Source organism: Xiphias gladius, chromosome 21, assembly GCF_016859285.1.
Source record: "Xiphias gladius isolate SHS-SW01 ecotype Sanya breed wild chromosome 21, ASM1685928v1, whole genome shotgun sequence".
Lineage (NCBI taxonomy): Eukaryota > Metazoa > Chordata > Actinopteri > Istiophoriformes > Xiphiidae > Xiphias > Xiphias gladius.
Window position 1 is genome coordinate 21,380,913 of NC_053420.1, and position 18,216 is coordinate 21,399,128.

Below are 18,216 nucleotides of genomic sequence, written 5' to 3' on the forward strand. Positions count from 1 at the left end.
GGGGGTTACTCTCTGGAGGAAAAGAATGGGAGGGGACAGGTCCATATGGAGACCCCTGCTGTACTGAACAAGTGAACACATTGTCTTTGTTCTGTTCGCTCCTTGTTGTTCTAACCACTGAATTAGCTCACAGAGTCGGAGAGAGAGAGAGGGAGAGAGACAGATTTGGGTCTTAACAACATGCTCCTGTTTTTGCAACAGCAACCCTGTCCACGTACAGTAGATCGCAGTGTCGGTGCCACTGCTCTCATGGTATTCCCAGAAACACCCTGGGGAAAAAACATTCAGCTGGAAGTGAGAGGCCTTTGCTTAAAAGTGGCCTCTGGACAATATCCGGATATCAAGAGAAAACAAGAAAAGATGTACCTGCTATTTACAGACCATGAAAATAAACAGGCCTGTGTGGAGAGAAGAGGCCTCGCTAGATTGTACATAACAGCAGGTGTTTAAACTTCAGATGCAGTATACTTACTGTATACAATGTGGGGAGGCTCCAGGAGTTCAAACAGAATGTGTAAACACTCTAATGGGGGCAAAGACCCAGAGACACTTGACCCCAGTCCAAATATTACATAATATTTACAAGAGGGACAGTAGGCCCCCAAAAATTGCAAAGAGCAGTTGTGTAAATTTTACTATCAATAGAAGCAAAAGTAAAAAGATTCTCGTTTTTTAATCAAGAAAAGCAAATTTAATGTTTTTTAATACAGTAGGAAATATTAATTTGAAAAATGTCACAAAAAACTATTGGCCCAATTACCCAATCGAAAAAATTTATACTAATTAATTATTTAAGTGATGATAAGAACCATGCACTGAACCCAAAGGGCAACACTAGAATCAACTTGCCGAACCCAAATAACTCCACTATTCAAATACATGCAGGAAATCACAAAGTCTAAGGTTAGAATACTGCCCTGAAGACATATGGGTCACCTTGTCATACTTACACTCCTTCATCATGCCAATATCCACACAGCGTTTGAGCCGGCATGCCTGGCAGTGGCGCCTGTTGTCCTTGGTGATGGTGCAACTGCCATTAAAGGGACATGTGAAGGTGGCCTTGCGCTTCATACTGCGCCTAAATAAATAGTACACATTTTACAGTCTGTTAAAATCACAGATATATTAGTGTATAAACACACAAATATAAAATTCAAAGAATTCAAGTTATTAAGGATGTAGTTAAGGCTCAAAATGTGTGTACCTCAACATGTTTGTAATTGTGTTGATATTAGAGACCTTTGCACAGAATTAGAATTTAACAAATATAGCAATGTGGCACCTTTGACAGTGGTGTGCACAAATAAAAATCATGGTAGAACTGGATAAATATTTTTGCCCTTCAAGTCATGGATGAGTGCCACTGAATTCAGGAGTAAAAGATGAATCTTGCCAAACAGTGAGGCAAAGCATAATGATTTAGTAATTGATTGACATGTATGTATGAACATTTATACACAGATGTGAGCAAAAGCATACACACACACACTTGGTGAGAGTTCAAACACGGGCCAGCGGAGAGACGAGGAAGGACATTATTAAACATCCGTCTTTTTCATCCTCTCACTTTAAATATCAACACTGCTGAGAGGAACAGACGCAAACAGACGGATACATCAAACACACACAAGCTCGCAAAATCATGACTTGCTCTAGTTTCGTCTTTGGTTAAATTGGAAACTTGTGTGTATCAATGAGCAGGCAGAAGCCGAGGTATTAACTATAGGGCCGAGCTAATTTGTATTCTCTTCCTGCTGCTGAGCATTAGTATTTACAGGGATGTTGTCAGTGGTATGTGTGTGTTCTTATGTAACTGTGGGTGGCAATTACATTTAATATGTGTTTGAGTGTGTGGGTGGCCATCATATATGTAAGTTCAGACCTATGTTTGTATGCTAATGGGTATATGTGTCAATAACTTGGTCAATATACATCTTTATGTTTTCATCAGGGTGGTATGAGCTGTTGTGCTGGCATCACAAAGCCTATTTAGTGTGTGTACATATATCTGTGTGCATTAGCTATGTTAATTTATGTCTGCTTTGCAGTGCATATGTTAGGTCACAGATACATTTTTGTACCTGAAAAATCCCTTGCAGCCCTCACAGGTCATGGCGTTGAAGTGGAAGCCGGTGGCTTTGTCACCACACACGCCGCAGATCCGTGGCACGTTCCTATCAAACTCATCGGGGGCCAGGGTGGAAGTACTCACAACCGTGGGCTCCATCACTGAATAGCCAGAGGGGAATGAAGAAAGAAAAACAGGAGAGAGAAAATGAAAATGAAATCAGCTCCTAGTTATAGAAACTGTTCACTTTGCCACCAATCAGAACAAAAAAAGAAAATCTGAATTAGGCTGCCAACTTCTAACATCTGAAGTAAATTTAAGAATATTTTCTTAAGTTATAATCTGTTCAATGTTGCTCTTCACAAGATATCTGAGAAAAAAATTATAAAAGCCAATGTTCCATCATGAGGTGTTTAATTGTATTTCAACTATTTTTGTCCTACTATGGTTGCTTAAAAACCCCACACAGAAGTGAGACACATCTCTTTTAACCTGTCTCCATGCCAACCAAACATTGTCCTTCGGGACAGATTCTAACAGTCCCAGTCTACCCTTTGGAGGTGAACTCAACTCCAGTGTTTTTGTCCTGGAGCGAGGAACTGGAGCCATATGAATCAAGTGGAAAAACCCTTGTTCCACTCCAAAATGCTGGATCTGGGTTAGATTTGATTACATAGTGCTCTGAGTATCTATTTCACTTAACAGCCTCATGAGAGGGAGAAAAAAGGCATGTCACCGCAAGGCTAGCATCCTCATAAACAAACAATCACTGTCCTTTTCACAAAGCTCTTTTCTTATTCTTCTCTTTGCTTCCACTCCAGAGCGAAAGCGAAGCAAAGGATGGAAGGAGATGGAGGGCCGAGGGAGGCGAGGCGAGGGTAAGTAAACCGATAAAAACCTCTACAAACTCACAAATCAACAGCCAATGAGGTGAGGGCCTAGCTGAATAATTTAAAATGATTTGACAGAGCTCTCCATAATTCATGTCTAATTAATAAAACACTGTTCTACCTGAAAGTCTTATATACAACTCCTGTAAATTCAACAACTGGGGTAATGTTTTGTTGTGTTTTTCTACTTAGTACAGTTGTGAATATTATGACCAGTATGACTTTAAACCAAGTTTTGTTCCTGGCCATTTCTATTAACGGGACACATAGTCCTTATTAAAACAAAAGGTCATAAGAAGAAAGGAAACAGAGGATCTAGTCATTGCCTCACTGCTGCAGGCATCATGGACAGCAGTGGCTCAAGCATCTACAGTATGTTAATGTCTTGTATCCCAGCACCACACGGTTCAGCGAGGAACATCTGATACAATGACTTTTGCGGTACACCGAAACAGTATGTATGTACACTTCGAAGTAGCAGCAACTGACAGCAAATATTTGTGGAGGGAATTCAGCAGATGGGTCGAACAGACCTTTGATAAACCAAGGGACACAGAGAAGCTCACAGATTGAAGGGGAAAACACTTTAGATTGTTTGGCTTCATCACTAGGTTCCTGAAGCAGTGAGCTCTAGCACGTTAATGTAAAGCAAAGCAAAACAGTAATTTCTCACAATATATAGTTAGGTCCATAAGTACTTGGATATTGACACAATTTTCATAATTTTGCCTCTTTAAACCACCATGATGAATTTGAAACGATGGCAACACGATATGACTCAAGTGTAGACTCTACGCTTTAATTCAAGGGGTTTAACGAAAATATCAAATTAACCATTTAGGAATTACAGCCATTTTTATACATAGTCCCTCAATTTCAGATGCTCAAAAGTAATCAGACAATTGACAATTGATCAGTTTCACAGCCCTTGTGTGGCTCATTCCCTGGTTATTTCATGATAAATTAAGCAGATAAAAGGTCTGGAGTTCATTCCAAGTGTTGAATTACATTTGGTAGCTGTTCATGGGAACTCTCAATACGCGGTCCAAAGAGGTGTTGATGCAAATGAAGGAGGACATCATTAGGCTGAAAATACAAAACACACCTATCAGGATAGATAGTAGAAACTTTAGGAGTGGCCAAGTCAACAATTTGGTAAATTCTTAAAACGAAGGAATACACTGGTGAGCTCAGCAACACCTAAAGGCCTCGAAGACCACAGAAGACAACTGAAGTGGATGATCGCAGAAATCTTTCCTTGGTGAAGAAGAACCCCTTCACAACATCTAACCAGTTAAAGAACACTCTCAAGGGGTTAGGCGTATCACTGTCAAAGTCTACAATCAAGAGAGGCCTTCATGAATGTAAATACAGAGGGTTTATCACAAGGTGCAAACCACTAGTAGCACTCATGAACAGAAAGGCCAGATTAGACTTTGCCAGAAAAAACATTTTAAAAAATCTGCCCAGTTCTGGAATAAGATTCTTTGGACAGATGAAACCCAGATGAACTTGTACCAGAAAGATGGGAAGATAAGAGTATGGAGAAGGAAAGGAACGGCTCATGATCCAAAGCATACCACATCATCTGCCAAACATGGTGTAGGCAGTGTTATGTCATGGGCATGTATGGCTGCCAATGACACTGGGTCACTGGTGTCAAGGCAAAGAATGTGAATATCCTCAATGGCCAAGTCAGTAACCTGACCTCAACCCAATTGAGCATGTATTTCACTTTCTAAAGAAAAAACTGAGGGCAGAAAGACCCACAAACAAGAGGCAACTGAAGCTGGCTGCACTAAAAGCCTGGCAAAGCATCTCAAGGTGTAAACTCAGCATTTGGTGATGTCCAAAGGTTCCACACTTCAGGCAGTCATTGACTGCAAAGGATTTTCATCCAAGTATTAAAAATAATCCTTATGTCTATAATTATGTTGGTTTGTCAAATTACTTTCGAGCCCCTGAAAATGAAGGACTATTTATAAAAATGTCTGTAATTCCTAAACAGTTAATGTGATATTTTTGTTAAATGCCTTGAATTAAAGATGAAAGTCTACACTTTAATCACATCTTGATAGCTTCGTTGTTTAAAACACCCCCATATTCCCAACTTTGAACCTGCCTGAGTTATTGGAGACAGCTAGGTCTAACTTAATTAACATTTAATGAATAATTACTGAAAATTTACTCTGAGTCAGCTCCGATCTAATTGACACCGTGTCAAAGAAGTTGTTGGTGTGGCTGCATTTTGTTAAAACCCAAACATTTTAAAGAATGACCAAAAAGCCGAGTGTGAACTTTGCAAACAGCAGTTTACATATCACAGCATGTCATCTAAAAGCAGTAGGTTAACTTGTCTGCATTAGGATGCTCCATCAACTTTTGTGTTTAATGCTTGAGGCTTTGATTGTATATTCCTCAATAGCTGTTGTGCTGGGCTCACCAGTTGATATAGTCTTATTTTCAGAAATCATTAATGTGGGCAAGTGTACGCTGGTCGGCTCTGAGTCTGTTGTTATGATTTCAGTACAAAATAATTAGTTTAAAATGAGTCAAAACTAACTTTTTATGTTTATTTATGATTCATTTAGGCTAATAAGGCTACCAGGTAGAGTGCACTGAGTGCACTTTGGTCAATGTAGTTAACCTAGAGCTAAGATTTTTCTTTTCTCCACGGCGAATGGATTGGTTGAAGAGTAGGTACGATTTCAGTTCAGATTTTCTTTGGTTGACTACCACCCTACACTCTATGGAGTGTAGGGTCTGGTGGGCACCATTCTCATGTACAATGTTAAAACAGGGACTATTTTAGTTCTGTTGGCAATTTTGAGAGGTGACCAACAGAGAACTGTGATCCGACCTATAGAGTGTCTATAGCGAATTAAAAAATATTAAATCCCTTAGGCAGGTCTATTATATTAGCTACAAAATTGTAACTACTATCATGTAATGAAATGTTACACAATACTGACCAATATAATTAGGACAGCTCTTTATAAAACAAAGTCTGTTCTCCTGCATGCAGGCATACTAATCCCAGCAGGCATTCACACTCATCACTCACTGTGAACCAAGAGGGAAAACACCCATTCACCTTACTATATCATCAACTGATCAGTGAATTCCGTCCTCTGTGATTGCATTCAGCCTTGACAGGCCATTACACTAAATGCACCGTAGTATTGAGAGAGCTCTAAATAATGCATCAGGTTATTAGACCAGATATGTACTCATTCCAGTCTTGGGCACGCAAAGCCAGGGAACGGGTTTGGAGCTTTCGGCTTCTACGGAATGTCCCTCTCTTGAAGGACACACATATTGTGTGTATGGTGTCCGGAAGCATCAATCAAATCTGGCATTGCTGTAATAATGCAGAATATTACTCCTCTCAGTGTCTTACACTGGCATAAAGCCTAAGGATAAAACGGTAACACTGCAATTTCTGATTAGCTTACAGGGTTGAGTCCAGCTCCAAGACAGGCAAACCAAGTATGGATTTTAGAAGCAACTTTTTATAAGAAGCATCTACAACTATTGTCTTTGTAGATTGTAACTAGATTATTGGACCAATTACTGAATCACTGCCATGTGTTTTGATTAGGCCATTACAGCAAGAGGGACATGATGCATTGCCACTGACTGTATTCATTTAATAAGTTGGAGTCCAGCAACTTCTGGAGCTATAGCTGTTGAACTCCAGCATGTTAGACGTAAAAACCTCTCAGGTGGTCAACAGATTTGTTGCTCCCTACAAAGATCATATTTTGGTAGAAATATGATATTAAGAACACACTGACCTTCCAGAGAGACGGTGACAAATGGGCTCACTGGATGTGTCTATGGATGCAGATCAACAGATTTACTTTTTCCACATTTTGTTCTCTAAACCAAATCTTTCAAGCAACTGGTAACACATTAAGCATTATGATATTTTTTCTTTTGTAAACCAAAGCAAGATACTTCCGCCATTTGTGGTAAGTGAGCTAAAAAGTGAAAGTAACCTGTAATATTAGCAAGTATAGCAATCAAATTAGTGTTTTAAAAATATGTACCGTGAATTATGGTAACAACAAAAGAAAGATTACCAGTATTTCACAACCTGATGACAGCATGAAAAAAAAAAAAAAGAAACCCCACAAGACTGCTGAAAATAAGAATTATCTTTTAGCAGTCCTGTCTAGTGGCTTTAAATTTTCATTTATTTTCTGAGGATTGACATAAAACAGGATTTTAGGGTTGGACTTTCCATTGGAAAAGAATTAACTTGATTAATAATAAACCACCTGAAACTACGGACCCAGGCAAAAGTCATTTTTGGTATCATCCTTAAAGCCACACATTAGTCTGTTACTGTTTATGAGTAAGTTCCTCAGAGAGCTCCTAAGATAACGTTATTCAAGGGGACTAAAAATGTCTCATCTTTTAAATCACATCTCCAAACTGAAATTAAGATAGTTGCTTTAACAATGATATTTATTTAATTGGGTTGACCTTTATTTACTGACTTTTTGTTTTCTGTTATAGAGGTCCCTGCTCCTGAGGTGATACTTTCCATTGCTCCAGGAACTACTAAACATCACTGACTAGTCAAACACAGGCTTCCAGACTGCTATGGTCTATACAGCATTTATTCACACAGAAACCAGCCCTGTTTTTTTTACTTGTAGCAATATTAGAACTGGGGATGGGACTTTCTTGTAATGTTATTATTGCTTAAACAATTGAGCCAACTTTCCGACTACTCAATAAAAGAGAGTGATAAAGAGAGAGAGTTGGTTCTTACATAGACAAAAGTTCTATTCCAAAGTTCTATTTACTTAGTATTTCAAAGTTATTGTGCACTAGAAACAGAAAATTAACCATACAACACACCGCAGAATGTTGCTACTTTGGAGATGGACTTCCAGCCATTCTTAAAACTCTACTTCTATTTCGCACGCTTCCTTTCCAACATCTAATCAAACATGACATAGCTGCACCACAGTCATTTACAAAGACAGAAATTGTGCCTCAAATAAATATGTCCTCTTCTAATCCTTTATCTGTCTAATGTGGTTAATGCTCACAATTCTTTAGATGCAGCAGAAACTCATTCAGGAATGTCAAAAATTTACTTCCTCTGACTCCTGTCCTGACTTTAGTTACAAGGATTACGTGCATTTCCATACTACTTCTGTTCTTGGTATTTGGTATTCAATACATAGATTATTACTACTACATAATCTTTTTTCATTAGGAATCCATTTATATTTTACTCTCATTTAAAAAAAAACATAAGCAATGGTCCAGAGATTAAGTCCAAGGCCATAAGTAGTTTCATGTTGTGATGTGCAGGATAACATCAAATTAAGTGACACTAGGCGCTGCTGTTTACTGTAACATACAGTATATCTGTGTCAAAAAAGTAAAAAGTAAAAGGACATAGAAGATAAAATATGGACAATCGTAGTCAGTGTCTGACACGGAGTTGCACGTATTCCATGTAAGGCAGAGATCTACTGAGGGTAATTAAGGTAGCTCATCTCAGCCACATGACTAGTATGAGTAGGAATAAGCTTACACCAGCTGAAGGAGACAAATCTCTTAAACATGAACAATTTCTGCCACATCATTATGGCTTTTTCATTGGTTTAAGTCAAATATTTTGAAACTCCTACATTGCCTGGGCAGTTTATTGAATTTGGTTTCTTTCTTAAAGCAGTTTTTACATTGTACGTGAGTGATTCCATTGTTTTGGGCTTTGTTGAACAACGCCATTCTAGCTAGAAAGCAGGAAAAAAGGGGTTTGACATTGTGATGAATGTTTCTCAGATTTAAAGCTGTTAGGGAACCTCAATTCTTAAACCACCTAACCGACAAACTCAGACTTGCAAAATCAATATCTTCTTTTAAATTGCTTCTGAAAATGTTTTTTATTGTAAGCCTTTATAATAAACTTATTCAATATGGATACATTTGTGTATTTATGTGTGTATGCAAGTTGGTTTATGCATGAAATTCATACCTAACATGTGTTTTATGTTTTTCTTTTTTCTGTGTCTGGCTTTTAAATTTGTCCTTGTTAAGCACTTTGAAATACCTGGGTTTAATAACTACTATATAAATAACCTTAATTATAATAAATAAAATAAACTAGATTATTGTAACTATAATTATTAATGTAAATGTTTTGCAGCAGCACAATATCCTTTGGCTTCTGTAATCTTCTTACCGTGTTACTATTGAGAATGTCACATGGTAGACATGTTTTCACTCGGCTTATGTGTCCATTACACCTCACTACACAGACAGTTCAGATGAATTTTCATCTATTGCTCTGTGAATGGCCATTTGCTGTTTGCAGTCAGAGAGAGGAAATGCCAGCCCACAGGAGAGAGAGCAGTGAGAGTAGTGTAGGAGGAGAGAGGGATGCACGAGAGAAGGCCAGGGAGTAGTGGGGTGGAGGCAACGCTGGAGAGATGGAGTAAAAACAGATAGGGATATATAGATAGATACAGCGAGTAGGGGAGGGGTGACCTCTTCGTAACAGTGACTTTCTGTGTCACAAAGACCGACTGTACTTTGTTGGCTGTCACAGATATGACAAAGAAATTGTATGAGGAGAGGGTACATAGCAGTTGCCCAGATAGAGGCCCTCCACAAAAACAGCCTGTTTTCGTTATTTTAAAAGCTGGCTAAAAATACACAGTCATAAGCCACTTCAATTACTGGCTAAATATAAATACATGTCTCATCTCTGACAGCCCCTCATCTTGAAAAGTATCAGGGGAAAAAGCAATTAGCTATTCATGTTGGAATCACATTTGTAGTATGATTTATTTCTGCTGCTGCTGCTTCACTCCCATTTTTAAATCAAGGAGCCGATTTTGGCATTATGTGATGTTTGTTGGTGTGTGAGACCACTCATCATTGTCACAATGAAAAATCTCTTGGCTGGCCACCTAAATTATGTATGCGAAAGACTGATGTTTGTACATTTGATCCTAATGCAAGTCTTCTTAGGTTGGAAACCTTTAGATTCTAGGCTCTGGATGAGTTGGAGATGGTAAACAAGGGCTAGCCACATGTTACAACCACCACACCCTCCTGCTCACCCAATGAGAAATAACACCGAGGACCAGGACAGGTATTCATTATGTTATGATTTTGGGGTTTGTTACAAAATCCAACAATTTAATTACTAAGGCTGCAAGTAACTATTTTTGTCTTTATTGATTAATCTAACGATGACTCTCTCCATTCAGCATTAAAATGTTAGTAATAGGGAAACTGCCTATCACAATTCCCAAATGCACAAGCTGACTTTTTTAAATGTCTGGTATTGTCCAACCAAGTTTTAAAACAGAGAGATATTCAATTACAGTAACATAAAACAGAGAAAGGCAGCAAATCCCCAGAAGAAAGAAGCTAGAACTATGGAATGTTTGGCTTTTTTGACTTAACCATGATTTCCAATTAATTTTCTGTTGATTGAGTCATTGATTAATCGGCTAATCCTTTCAGCTGTAGAAAAAGTTACAATTCTCTAAAGATTAAAATTGAGAAGAATTGATCACATAGTGTAAAATAAGCACTTTCTGCAGTGATCACTTTTTTTCTGAAACAACACATCTGAAATAACTGTTGGACTCTCAAGCAATGATATGCAATGAAAATGCAATGCATATCAGAGGACTGGTGTTTGGGAATCTGAGCGACACGGCAGCAGTGGCCGATGAGCAAGAGATGAGGCTTGCTGTAATTATGCGCTGTACCACAAACTGACTCTAGCTTGTCATTTTAACTGGGTGGTGAAAGCTGCAAAATAAAGACATTATCCCAATTTTGGTTGCGTAGTTGGAGGAGAGGCTAGGGAGTTTCCCCTTCTTTTAACCCAACAAACTAGCCGAGGGAGAACAAGTGCTACTTAGCATGCAGTGGAGCAGTGACTCATCTTTTCCTTTTTGATTTATTCACATCATGGCCGAAATGACACGCATGTGTCTCATAATCCAGGGACTGAAGTTGGAGCCGGTCCCAAATCGGATTTAAAGACATGACACTGTTGGCAGAAGTGTCAATGCTAAACACTTGATAGGTCCTCAATGCTGAAGATAAATGGTCTTGTCCCATTGGTGGTCTGGACTGAATTAAGATCAACATGTCTGAAAAACCAGTCCTCTTGTCATATAACAGAAAATCTTAAATAATCTGGGTTTCATCTACGCTATATAAAAAGTCCAGTGATTAAATAATTATTTTGAACACCTGGCAGAGTTTTTAACTCATCAAAGTCGAAGGATTATACGACCAAAGTTTTCAGAATATATTCAGAATATGACACAACCTGTGCCACATTATCGGTGTAAATTGTTTGCACCATCTGCATCCCAGTGTCCCAAATGGATACCTCTAACTTGCACCTCCTAATTAGTTGACATTAGATGTCGATCAGAGTGAAATTAAGCCTTGACTACAGATGGTGGGAACCTGAAGAACTGAGAGTAGACACTTGCAAAGTGCTAATATGAGAGATAGTAACACTTCATTCCGAGATATTTTGCATGATGAACGTAGTCCTTATAGTAATTAGAATCTAGTAATTCATGAATCGGTGTGTTCCTGCTGCAGTTACTGTATCTACAGGAAGTTTGAGCTTCTGTGAGACATTCATACGGGCTTAAGTGCCAAGATGGACCATGGCAGGAGTCCAAAACTGCTCGCAAGGTAGCTTATTTCCCTCTGTTCTATTGGCCATTTCATTTACAGCTGCACCATTGTCTAAGTATGTTATCATCAAACAGGAAAGTGGTGATTGGTTTTCTTTGTCAGGTGCCCTGTTACTTATAGAGGAGACATAAATGAGAGCTCAGCCCTGAAAAGGATTTGGAGAGCAGCCCAGATGTTAGATTAACTTTCATCAAAGTCAATATCAAGTGATTATAACAACCCACCCTCCACCAAGGCCCACCATCTAACAAACCTAATTAAGTGGTGCCATTAGTACTTGAGCGTTGAAATGAAATGTGATTGAGGACAGGGCAAGATATAACAAAGTGGGTAAAGAGGAGGATCCAGACAGTGCTTCAAGGAGGGATCATTTTAACTGCACACAGACGTGCAGAAGACAGAGGGGAAAGCGGGAAATAAAAAACCTCTGGCATCACGTCCCAAGAATGTCAGCAATGGGCTTACAGACCACATCCCAACACATAAGAGTCAGAGTCGGAATCACATCCAGACCTATAACAGCACTGGAAGAAATTGAGGGATTGCTGTGGAACGCCTGAGTGAGAGAAGGAGGCCCTCTCTGACAGTCCAATGAGCATCCTCTATCGACATCACATGACGCAATCCCACAAATGGTTCTGAAATTGTTCCATGCTGCCAAAAGTTTCTCTTAAAGGAAAAAAAAAGAGGGAGAGTGGCAGAAAGATATAAAGGAGGAAAGAGTGAGAGAGAGAGAGAGAGAGAGCGAGAGAGAGAGAGAGAGAAAAGACAGGGAGAAGTTGTGGAGAGAGTTGGAGGGAGAGGGGAGAAAACATAAGGCGATGTGTGTTACTGCATACCTCAGACTGGGTCACTATGAGTACAGAAGAGACATAAAACAAATCAGATCTGGAATGACCCGGGCTGCAAAGAAAACTGGGCTACAATGGAAATACATGGGCTTGTGATTCACACATAGAAGCCCATCTAAGCCCACAATAATGGCAGAGAAGAGGGTGAAGAGAGAAATTTAAAAGAGGGGGAAGGTGGGGGTGAAAAAAAACAAGTGTCATTAAAAGGAAACATGATCTGGGATTAGTGACAGGAGAAGTTTAATTCAAATCTGCTTGGTGTTAAGAAATTTCCTTAGAAATAAAAACAATACATGAGGAGAAAAGATAGAGGACAGAGAACAATGGACAAAAAGCGACAGTGTGGACCTAACAACAACAAAGTAGACAAACTGAGTCTGTAATGCAGCTAAACAACTGGCTGAGCAGACTAGTCCAGTCCTGTCCCTTCGTTTGCCTCTCTCCCATTCACCCTCCCGCAGCCTCCACGGGTCTATCTCATGCTCTTTTCCTGCGATCACAGGGAGCATGTTACAGCAGCAGTAATAGCACATGACAAGGTGACCTGTGCCCCACACAGGATGGGCTAAACTGGGGTGGAAGGGGTGGGGGGTCCCATGTCCCGTGTCCAACCCTATGGTCTCTGCCCCACTCCCCCCCCTGCCCAGGCCCCACTGCTGGCCTGCAAGGGGAGAGAGAGGCAGTGACGGCAGCCTGCCCCCTTATGCTGGGCCCCTTGCTGGACTCTGGAGAGGGGAAAGAGACGAGGCAGGGAGAGGCCCACTCAAACACACACACCAAAAGTCCTGTTTATGTCTATGCTGAATTTGACAGAGAATGCACATTCTCAAGCACACTGAGTCATGCATGCAGAAAGCCGACTGGACAGTAACAGACAGACAACAGACATGTGGGTGAGGTCGGGGCAAATGCAATTAGCCAACAAGTGAAAGTTATATGTATAATCTCCATAAAATGCTGTCTCTCTCTCCGGAAATACTAAAAACATGTGAAATATAAGAAATGACTGGTATTTGTATTTGTAATAAAAACTCAAATTTTGAAAGGTGGAAAAATACATATTCACACTAAAATTTCATACGTAATCCATTTATACACTGATATTAATTTAAAAAAGAAATCAGGATATATATCCACTGGCCTATATATCAAAGACTGACATATATTTTGGTTTCCAAGAAAGCACTTTTCTGCATGACTTGCGCTCCATATACTACAAACATTACCTGTGTGATGTGTTTGGCCTCGAAACCATCTACCACAGGAGGTAATTGAGGACCCAAAAACATTAGGGTGAACTTAACACTTCATTAGTCTCAAAGGCAACTGAACATATGTGGCAAACAGCAAGCATACACGGAGGTACATACAAGTGGGTCTTTACAGTAAAGTACAGCAGCCTCTTTCTTTCTATAGGGTTACATGTGAGAGGAAGCAACCAATTACCGCAGTCACGAAAGGGGGTAGGGGGCGGGGTATTTCACTGTATCAGAGACATAATGGACTGTACCATCACCAGAGCACGCAGCTACATAAACAACATGCTACAGTTATAGTCAATAAAGACACAAACTGAACTCCTTCCTTAGTTCCCCATTGCAGGTCTATGCTCAGTTCTATGAACTAACTGAAAATTCATTCAAAAACATACTTGGCCCTCATTTGGACAAAGTCTCAGGTCCTCTCCCAAATAATACAGGTTATCTCATAAATTTCTACATTATTTAAATTCAGATGATATGTGACCATTGAGGTTAAGTCAGATAAAAAGTTGAGGGGGAAGCCCTATTCTTAATCAGGAAATTAAGCAGCTGAAAAAACAACAACAACAACAACAAAGAAAATCCTACCTGCTACTTTTAAATTATCAAGCTGTTTCATAAATAGAAATGGATAGGTGTGAGAAATGTAGCATTAGGCTTACTGGAAAGAGAGGTGGGTAAGAATAAATACCCCTTGCTATTGGCTGTATTTGGTCCCCTCAGATTTTCTTTTAAACGATTAGCAGCAGATAGAGTCGAGAGCTGGAGGCTGTTTAAATTTCAGCCATAGTAGACAGGACGCTCGCAGTAATTAATGTTGTCATTATCAGCCAGTGGCTCAGTTGTCCATGACTATGAAGTGAGTGGTTAAGATGCAAATATATATACACTTGAAGACGTATAACTGAGTCTACCAACCGTACAACTGTGTGTGTTTGTGAAACTGACTCTTAACATGCTCAGATAACCACAGGACACCGTCTCATACAGACAAACTGTAACTGTATGTAACATGACAAGAGAGCTGAATTCTGCGCTAGTGGTTGAAATTACTGCAGCTTATCAGTATTTTATTATGTCTTAAATAACACAGAAAAACTGAGATGATAATACAGGGTGTTATAAAAAGGTGATTAAGCAGGAGGCAGTTAATATTAATCATTTATGGGGGAAATTTTCATTTTTGTTTAACTCTATGATACCGTCCTCACTTGGGCAGTAAACACCCTATACCTAAATGAATTTTAATGAAAAAATTCCTTTTGTTCTGCAGATGTCATTACACAGCCCTCAAAGTCAGATCTCAGTCCTTAGGCTTTAGGAGTGTCACAAATGTATGTCACATCTTGACAAGTCACGTGAAATTAACCAAAGTTTTCAAAGTACTGATATTTGCAATTCAGAAACTGTAAATGTATCACTTAAACATTGTAATATCCCAGTCTTTTTTATATGTAATAGTTTAAATGTAATAGTTACAATTGCTCTTACATCATGTACTTATTCCTCGGAGATTTATTTTGTCATGTATGACGGCAGTGAAGGAATGTATTATAACCAAAGAGACAAAGCTGTGAATTCCTGAGACTGCGATAATCCAAATAAAAATGTGCACAAAAATGTCTGACTTGAAAACAACATAAGTTCGGACTTGATTACATGTGACTAGGCAATTTCGCATTTCACGCTTGCAAAAACAACAAAATATCGATACATTAAGTGCATGTTGCCAGGTATGACTTAAAAGCAAAGGAAAAACATCTCACCTGAGGTTTTACCATGCCCTTGTACAATAGGTAAGACTTGAAACCTTTCTTCAGTTTATCCCAAGTTGTTACTCCTGTTCAATACAAAAGCAAAATGGCATGTCGCAAGTCAGTGAGTGGGCCTTTACCCTAGTACCTGACCTGCTGTAGCTGTGTTTATGTAACGCTGAACTATTTTCAACAGCAACATACACACTCAGGGGTAATCACCGTATAGCAGTTAGGCAAGTACGAAGGAAAAACACGATGATACTGTGCTAAACCTGTTTCTTGTGTGGTCTGGAGCAACAGAAATTACAAGAACTCCAGTCTCGACTTTAGCATTCCTCCTGTGCATGAGAGTTTCATACCTCAGCTCAACTTTTCCCCATCAAGACCGAGTTGCATTTAATCCTCTTTAGTCGCCGCTCGCCGTCGTCTTCATGCTCTTGCAAAGTGTGTCCCCTCCATGTTGACCGGGCCAGGTTAGCTTTGAGGAGAGAGGTCGGTGTTGTACCAAACTGTGAGAAATGTGAGGAGAGACTTGGGGAAAAAACGTCAAACTCGTACGCCCTTTTCAGACGCTGGCTCTCGCAGCAGCGCTGGTAGTGGCTAACGCTAGCGTGGCTGGCTGCTTTAACCCTAAAACGCGGCTCCAAGTTCAGCCAGCTTATTAACCATTCTGCGGCCGCGGCAACGGACATCCAACGCAAACGAACGGTTGAGATGCAGCCGGCTATCAGTGACGGGCAAACGCACACGATGACATGAGGGAAAGTCAAACACACCTACGCCAGTCCGACGAGAAATATCCTTCCTTCTTCAGGACCCAAATAGATGGCCATTACTTTTTTTGTTATGCACCGCCCCCTTCTGAGGACCTCTACGGGAAAGAGGGATTTCCCCCCCAGCCCCTCCGGTAACCAATCACAGGTGAGCTCGGCGTGTCTCCCGTGTTGTGGTTGGTGACATTTCCGTCCAGCCCGGCACTGTTTGGCCTGCTCCGGTGCTCGTAACGCGGAGGGCCGCCCCCCTCAAACAGGGGTGTGTCGTGACGTCAGAGGTAACGAAGAGGTAAACAACTTTGACCGCGTGAGGTTTAAAGCAACACCGTTTCGCCCCTGGTCTCTGAATCAACGGAGACCGGTTTTGGGGGAGTACCGTGGTAACATTAGCTACAGCCCGGCGTCCCAATAGGCTAAAAACCGTCCCGCTGAGGCCGAATTTTCTCACGCGCGGGCTCGTCTTTGTTTTGCAGCCACAGGCACCGAGACCTGTATTTGAAATGTAAATAAACTACAACACCATCGCCATTGATACCACGCAGTTGACACATTAGTGGGAGCTCTGCCGGGCCCTGGATTGTTCATTTAATGTATTGTGCTCCATTATTTCTTTGACACTTTGCAAATGTGTGCAGTGAGGCGGGTGTACCAGAGGGGTGTGTCTACTCTGCGGTACAGTGGTAGGCTGAGAGGCGGTGCCGCTGCATGGCGATGTTGCCATACGTTTGCAATGCATGGGAGATGGTCGAGTGGGCTAAAAATAGGCTGTTGAACAAGACCACTGCACGACCAAAATGAGCAAATATCGCAAATTTTGGATGTGGATGCAAATTTTTGCATCCACGTTTATTCAAGGGACATTCGTTCATTCGCGGTTATATGCCCCCGGGAGCTCTGGTATGTGGTGGAAACGGTGGTGTGAGTGGCGTTAGGACCAGCGGAGGGGGCCTGGGTGAAGGTCAGGGGTGTGTCTATAACGTAAACACAGTAAAGGCTGCAGATACGAAGGGGAGAGGGGGAAGAGAGAGGAGGGCCCCATCCGGTTCCATGTATCCTCTTCCAACTAATAGTTCTTCAATCCTGCTGCAGGCTCAAAACGAGGTCAAACCGAGCAGATTGTAAAGAGAATACATGTCTTGGCTTTGCAAATTGTTGCGAAATTCTTGGGATATAACAGGAACTGCCTATAAAGCAGTACACATTAATTTCTGGCGTTTCACATGGCCTATCCGCATGTTATTTGTATGAAATAGCTTTTATAAGTACACGTTAAAAAACAAAGTGTTTTATTGTTGTACTATTTCTATTCCACCCTATCTAATCGGTTTGTTCTCTTTTGAGATTATCCTTGGTGTTTCGATTTTTTAAAAAAATTAAAACTCGAAACACCAATGCACCAAAGTGCTTAAACAGATACTGAGGCAATAACAAAAACAGATCATCTCAGTAACAAAAAAGGCATAGGCATAGAGTTTATTGTGCATCTTATAAAATGAATGAAGGAGGTTCAGAGCCACCTCTTTTCTCTTTAAATGTGTAACAGGAATTTTGCAGTCTCACAAGTTATTTATCCCCTGCATCGATCTAACAGTCAGCACAGTGTTGGAGCTGCTGTATGTTGTACACTGCTGTTCTGCTTTCTAAATCCCCTGCCAGCGCCGCCTTGCCTCTAAAATGAAAAGAATTTTCACAACAAACATTCCCTAAATATTCCAGTCCAATCGGCATTAGACAGTTGTACATTTTGTACCCGCTGTGTGGTGGAAGATTACAGACCACTCAACAATTAAGGTCACTCCGTAAAACCCAAGCACAATTTCACTGTCAACTAGAAACTTGTCTATGTCCAGGTTTGTGTTCTATCTTAACCTGAGAATTAGCATATACTGATCCCCTCAGCACC

At 40.3% G+C, this 18,216-nt stretch overlaps 1 protein-coding gene across 4 annotated transcripts in view; it reads right to left on the reverse strand.

The window, feature by feature from the left end:
* LOC120783237 (vitamin D3 receptor B) overlaps window positions 1-16,376 on the reverse strand; it is a 27,405-nt gene extending 11,029 nt beyond the window's left edge. The window contains exons 1-5 of one of the 4 annotated variants that reach the window (XM_040116073.1): window positions 16,317-16,376; window positions 15,900-16,049; window positions 15,550-15,623; window positions 2,085-2,232; window positions 951-1,081 (exon numbers count right to left, since the gene is read on the reverse strand). In XM_040116073.1, coding sequence (XP_039972007.1) covers window positions 951-1,081; window positions 2,085-2,230 — 277 coding nt within the window. In that variant the 5' untranslated portion in view covers window positions 2,231-2,232; window positions 15,550-15,623; window positions 15,900-16,049; window positions 16,317-16,376. Of the gene's footprint in view, window positions 1-950; window positions 1,082-2,084; window positions 2,233-15,549; window positions 15,624-15,899 lie in introns of all 4 variants that reach the window. The other 3 variants (XM_040116075.1, XM_040116072.1, XM_040116076.1) reach the window with 3 other exon arrangements.
* Window positions 16,377-18,216: the final 1,840 nt, after the last annotated feature.